Genomic DNA, 6,000 nt, shown 5'->3' with positions numbered 1-6,000 from the left:
TAAATAAATAAATAAATAGTGAAACGAACACCACAGAGACATACTTCCTTTTGTCCTTTTTTCTCTTCTGCAGAGTAACGCGAAGTCTTGCCCTAACCCAAGATGGCAACCATCTCTCAAATGTCACGCCGTACAATGACGTCACACAGCGACCATGCCTTTCCTCCCTGAGAGTTTCGCTACATTTCCCAAGATGCTTTGCCGATAGCGGCACTATTAGTCGTCATCGACGGAAGCGCACCTGACTGAGCGGAAGTAGAAGATCTCAGAGGCTAAGAAGGTGGAGACTGGAGAAGCTGTAAGGTTGTGAGTAACCCCGTGGGTCTAAGCGTCTTGGCTGTGAGGAACGAAGCTAGGGAATAATCTGCTGGAAGCACGAGGCGTCGCTTCCCTAACCCTAGGAGCTCAGACTCCTGTGTTCTTCCAGTAGACCTGGGAGCGAAGAGAAATAAGACATTGCTGTGGAGGCGAAGTCTCCGTATTAAGGTCTTGCTGGTTTTTAAGTTTTCTTGGAACATACTAGAGCGAATTCAGACTCTTGTGACACAAGGGTCGTTGGCGTGATTTTGCTGCGACTAGAGCAATTTACATTTTTGCAAATCTCTAGCAAGTTTTTGCAAATATCTGGGCTGCTGATGCTCTGACTCAGCTTCTACAGCAGTGGTTCGCAATTGGCTGCACGTCAGAATCACCTGGGATGAAAAAAAAAACAAAAAACAAAAAAAAACTCTGATGCCCTTGCTTGACGCCACACTAATAAATCAGAGTCTGGTTAGGGTATGAGCAGTGGTATTTTCTAAATCTCTAGTGTTCTCTTGGGAAGCTAGGGTTCAGAGTCACCCTTTCTGATGCCTGACTCTGACCCCCACGGTGATTCTGATTCGGGTCACCTGCGCGAAGGTTCCCCTTCCACTGTAAGCTGCGGGGGCTCTACTACACTCATTTGGGTTAAAGTGACCACAGTTTGGGCACGGATTTTATTTTGAGGTACACTAGAAACGTATTCTTGGGTTTCCTGTGGTGGTGCTAAAAAGACGGACCATCATTTCTTACTCGTGCCTTGGTTATTCATTCTGAATGAAGATTAGGGCTGCTTCCTTTTTCTTGTCACTGTTTTAGTTTCTGCCTAATTTTTGCTATCCAAACAGAACGCGAACGGTGGAACATAGAAGAGTCACATTAAAAACGGCTGCTTTTGTTGCTTATTAGAAGTTCTGGGCGGGACGCGGTGACTCACGCCTGTAATCCCAGCACTTTGGGAGGCCGAGGCGAATGGATCCCGAGGTCAGGGGTTCCAGACCAGCCTGGCCAAGATGTTGAAACCCCGTCTCTACTAAAACTACAAAAATTAGCCGGTGGCGCGGTGGCAGGTGCCTGTAATTCCAGCTACTCGGGAGGCTAAGGCAGGAGAATCGCTTGAACCCGGACGCAGAGGTTGCAGTGAGCCGAGATCGCGCCACTGCATTTCAGCCTGGGTGACAGAGTGAGACTCCCTCTCAAAAAAAAAAAAAAAGTCTAGCACCAGATTTGATCAGGAAATGGGTCTCAGTTAAAATGACATTTGACATTATTTTTACTTTATAATAATAATATAGATTATTTTAATCTATATTTTTAAATAATGAATTCCAGTGAAAGGAAGTTACGGTGTGTTTTTTGGCTGTAAGGCAGAGGTTTGTTTAGGTTTAAAACAGAACTTTTAAAAATATAAGCATCATTACATAGCAGTTGTTTTGTTTTGTTTACCCCCAGCTTTAGCGTCACCTCCCTCACTGGACAGCATGGGGGACAAGTCAGAGAACTGTAGGGTTCCAGAGGATCTGTTCAATGGTTTGAAGGTTACAGATACTCAGGAAGCCGAGTGTGCTGGTCTTCCAGTTCCTGATCCCAAAAGTCAGCATTCCCAGAGTAAGCTGCTCAGGGATGATGAGGCCCATCTCCAGGAGGACCAGGGAGAAGAGGAGTGTTTTCGTGATTGCAGTGCCTCATTTGAGGAGGAGCCAGGAGCGGGCAAGATAGAGAACAAATCTAATGAAGATGTGAATTCCTCTGAACTAGATGAAGAATACCTAATAGAACTGGAAAACAACATGTCGGATGAAGAGAAACAGGTAATTATTTTATTTATTGTGCAAGAGCTGCCACTTACACTGCATTTTAAAATGTTGTGCTGTATCGTAGACCACCTCATCTGTGGTAAAGAATAACTTGCCCCTTTGTCTTTTTATGGCTTTAGTAGTATTGGATCTGAGATAAATCGGTGGCATGACAGGGAAACAGAGTGTGTCTGCTTAGCAAAGAAATTTTCATTATTTTCTGTGAACCTTGAGTTATGTTCATCTTGTACTTCAGGAGTCTGTGACATAACAGTCTTTTTGTTTATTTTCAAAATGTATATATACTTTTTAGTTTTCTGTTATAACCTTTTCTGTGGTTGGCTGCTGAAATTTCTGTAATGAACATTTTTATGTTTATGCTACATTTATGTTTATGAACATTTCCAGTTTATGCTAATCCCTTGTTAGCAAAATATGACTGCCTGAATATCTTGGTGGAGTTTTGGTTGCGGAGGTCTTCAGGAACACAACTGTGTATGATTATAGCTAGCTATCGTTTGATGAATGCCTACAATGTGCCGTCCGCTGACTTAAAATGTTTACTTGTGTTTTCATTAATCCTCACAACATGCCTATGAAATACATACTGTTAGGCCGGGCGCGGTGGCTCAAGCCTGTAATCCCAGCACTTTGGGAGGCCGAGACGGGCGGATCATGAGGTCAGGAGATGGAGACCATCCTGGCTAACACGGTGAAACCCCGTCTCTACTAAAAAATACAAAAAAAAAAAAAAAAAAAAAAAGAGCCGGGTGAGGTGGCGGGCGCCTATAGTCCCAGCTACTCGGGAGGCTGAGACAGGAGAATGGAGTAAACCCGGGAGGCGGAGCTTGCAGTGAGCTGAGATCCGGCCACTGCACTCCAGCCTGGGCGACAGAGCGAGACTCTGTCTCAAAAAAAAAAGAAAGAAAGAAACGAAATATATACTGTTATTTCCCCTAAGGAAACAACTTGGAGCGGTGAAGTAATTAGCCGAAGATCAAATGCCTGATGAATTGCAAAACTAATTCTCAAATCAAATCTGTTTGATTCCAAAGCCAGAGTGTAATGTAGAATGTAATAACAAAAACATCTGTCTTCCTACAAAGCAGATAGACTAATAAAATGTACAATCTCCTGTTTCTTTGCTCTGGGGCCACACCGTTAACTGAGCAAGCCTTCACTTTTGGAGACTGAAGTCCTGCTGTCCTACCTCCTTCTGATTGCACAAGCAAGTTAGTTTCTGAAGAGTTACTGTAATAGCTTCAGTTTGTCTACAAAGAACTTGAATGAGATTGTAGTTTATGCCACTAACAAGCTCACTCACTGAACAGGTTGTGATACATTGGTAATGAGTTGAGATAATAAATGTGCAGCCTAAGCCTAACAGTGGGGGTGGGAAGGTAGCCTGGGGTGGGAAGGAGCATCTTCTCTTTCGCTGTCTCCTTAGACACTTTTCATTATCAAATCAGTTAGCTTTCATGTGAACATATTCGCTTTTGTGCTAGTGTGCACCACCAGAACAGGAAGAAAAAGGGCAAAAATGAGCCAAGTTCATAAACTATCACAGCAAATACAGCTCAAAAAAATTAAGTACTGCTCCATAACATTATAGCGGGTTTCAGGCTTTTTAGAAACACTGATCATGCATCTATGTTAAAAAGATAGCAATGCTTTTCTGATACCTTAATATATTTTGCCCTAAAATTATATTAATTTTCTAGTGCCCTCTGAATTTGACAGTTGAATGGTTTGGCTCAAGGTGTCACAAAGTCTGATCCACACCTCTAATTTAGTAAAGCCTGTTTTGTGTCTCCTAGACCAGAAAATCATACTTTCAGTTCTATAAATACTTTTGGGATTTTTTTTTTTTTTTTTTTTTTTTTTTGAAGACAGGATCTTGCTGTGTCATCCAGGCTGGAGTACAGTCATGTGATCACGGCTCACTGCAGTTTCAACCTCCTGGGCTCAAGTGGATCCTCCCACCTCAACCTCCTGAGTAACTGGGACAACAGGCGTACACCACCCTACCTGGCTAATTTTTATGGGTGTTTTGGTAGAGACGATGTCTCACCGCGTTGCCCAGGCTGGTCTCCAACTGCTGGGCTCAAGCTATCCTGCCATTTTGGCCTCCCAAAGTGCTGGGATTACAGGCGTGAACCACCACACCTAGCCAGGATAATTATTTTTATTGCCTGTAAGTCATATTCTAAGTAGAACAATACTTTCGCTTTTTTCGCTCCTTTTAAAAATTGAGTTATAATTTAGTGAAACAGTATATCAGTTCTCATGTGTAGAATGCAATGAGTTTGACAGTTGTATTCACCTGCGTAACTCACATTTCTATCAAGATAGAGAACGTTTCCATCATGTCAGAAACTCCATTTGTGTGCTGTATCAGTCGTTCCTTTCCCAACCACACCACTCTCTGGTTAACCACTCTTCTGATTCCTGTCTCATAGGTGGTTTTTTTCCTGTTCCAGACTTTCGTATAAATATAATCAGACAGTAGTATTCATGTATAAAACATAAATATTTTCTATTTATATATCAAAGTGTTTTTATAGCTAATTTGAAAATTTGTAAGAATATCTCGTAACAGTAACATACAGCAGTGCTAGTCCTGTTATTTAGAGAAATGTAAGCCACTAACTCTACTTTAAGGAAATAACCTATGAGAGTACAGATTGCCTTCAGCTAACTGTGGTACTAATCTATTAGCTGTTTTTATGCTATTTGGATAAATATCTTTCCGAAATTTTCAAGAAGCCAGCAAAACAAATGAAGAAATGTCTTCTGCGTATATGGTTTGGCTTTAATAGCTCATCAGGGACAGGATAGTATTATATTTGAATCTTTTAAAATAGATAAAATTCAGTTAGTTCAACAATGATTTAAAAAAACATAAATGGCAAAAAAAAAATGTGAAAAGACTTTCAGCCTCATTAATAATAATAAAAAATACAAACTAAAACATTATGTCTCATCTGTCAGATCAGAACATTGATCTGATGTTGACAAGGAGAGATGCTGGAACTCATATACTCATGTTGGGAATGTAAATTGTTATGTCACTTCATGGGACACATACCAAATTTTTATGTGAACATTTCTTTAGATAGGGCTATCAGTAGACTCTTCTACAATGATAGGAATGTTCTACATCCTGCACCGTGCAGTATGGTAGCTGCTGACTACATCAGGCTGTTGAGCACTTGAAATGTGGCTATTATGGCTGAGAAACTGTATTTTATTTTAATTAATTTAAATAGTCACACGGGGTGGCTCATACCTATAATCCCAGCACTTTGGGAGGCTGAGGCGGGTGGATCACCTGAGGTCCGGAGTTCGACCCGAGACCTGCCTGGCCAACATAGTGAAACCCCATCTCTGCCAAAAATAAAAAAAATTAGCCAGGCCTGGTGGCAGGCTCCTGTAATCCCAACCACTCAGGAGGATGGGGCAGGAGAATTGCTTGAACTCGGGACGTGGAGGTTGCAGTGAGCCGAGATTGCGCCATTGCACTCCAGCCTGGGAGACAAGAGTAAAATTCCATCTCAGAAAATAAATAAATAGTCACACAGGCCAGGCACAGTGGCTCATTCCTATAATCCCAGCACTTGGGAGGCTAAAGCTGGAGGATCACTTGAGCCCAGGAGTTTGAGACCAGCCTGGGCAACAGAGTAAGACCCTGTCTTTCCAAAAAAAAAATTTTTTAATTAAAAAATTTTTTAAAGCCTTTAAAAATAAAAATAAAAATTACCACATGTGGCACAAGCCTATAGCTCCACCACTCAGGAGGCTGAGGTGGGAAGATCCCTGGAGCCTGGGAAGTTGAGGCTGCAGTGAGCCATGGTCACGCCACTGCACCCCAGGCTGTGCAACAGAGTGAGAACTTGTCTCAAAA

The 6,000-nt window shown here is 42.0% G+C and overlaps 1 protein-coding gene across 4 annotated transcripts in view; it reads left to right on the top strand.

The window, feature by feature from the left end:
• Window positions 1-200: 200 nt before the first annotated feature.
• Window positions 201-6,000, top strand: part of TTC1 (tetratricopeptide repeat domain 1) — a 58,389-nt gene continuing 52,589 nt past the window's right edge. Inside the window, exons 1-2 of one of the 4 annotated variants that reach the window (XM_023218858.1) lie at window positions 201-306; window positions 1,753-2,111. In XM_023218858.1, coding sequence (XP_023074626.1) covers window positions 1,782-2,111 — 330 coding nt within the window. In that variant the 5' untranslated portion in view covers window positions 201-306; window positions 1,753-1,781. The other 3 variants (XM_023218859.1, XM_023218862.1, XM_023218860.2) reach the window with 3 other exon arrangements.

Source organism: Piliocolobus tephrosceles, chromosome 4, assembly GCF_002776525.5.
Source record: "Piliocolobus tephrosceles isolate RC106 chromosome 4, ASM277652v3, whole genome shotgun sequence".
Taxonomy (NCBI): Eukaryota; Metazoa; Chordata; class Mammalia; order Primates; family Cercopithecidae; genus Piliocolobus; species Piliocolobus tephrosceles.
Note: the sequence above shows the minus strand (reverse complement) of the source record. Positions and strands in the feature narration are given on the sequence as shown.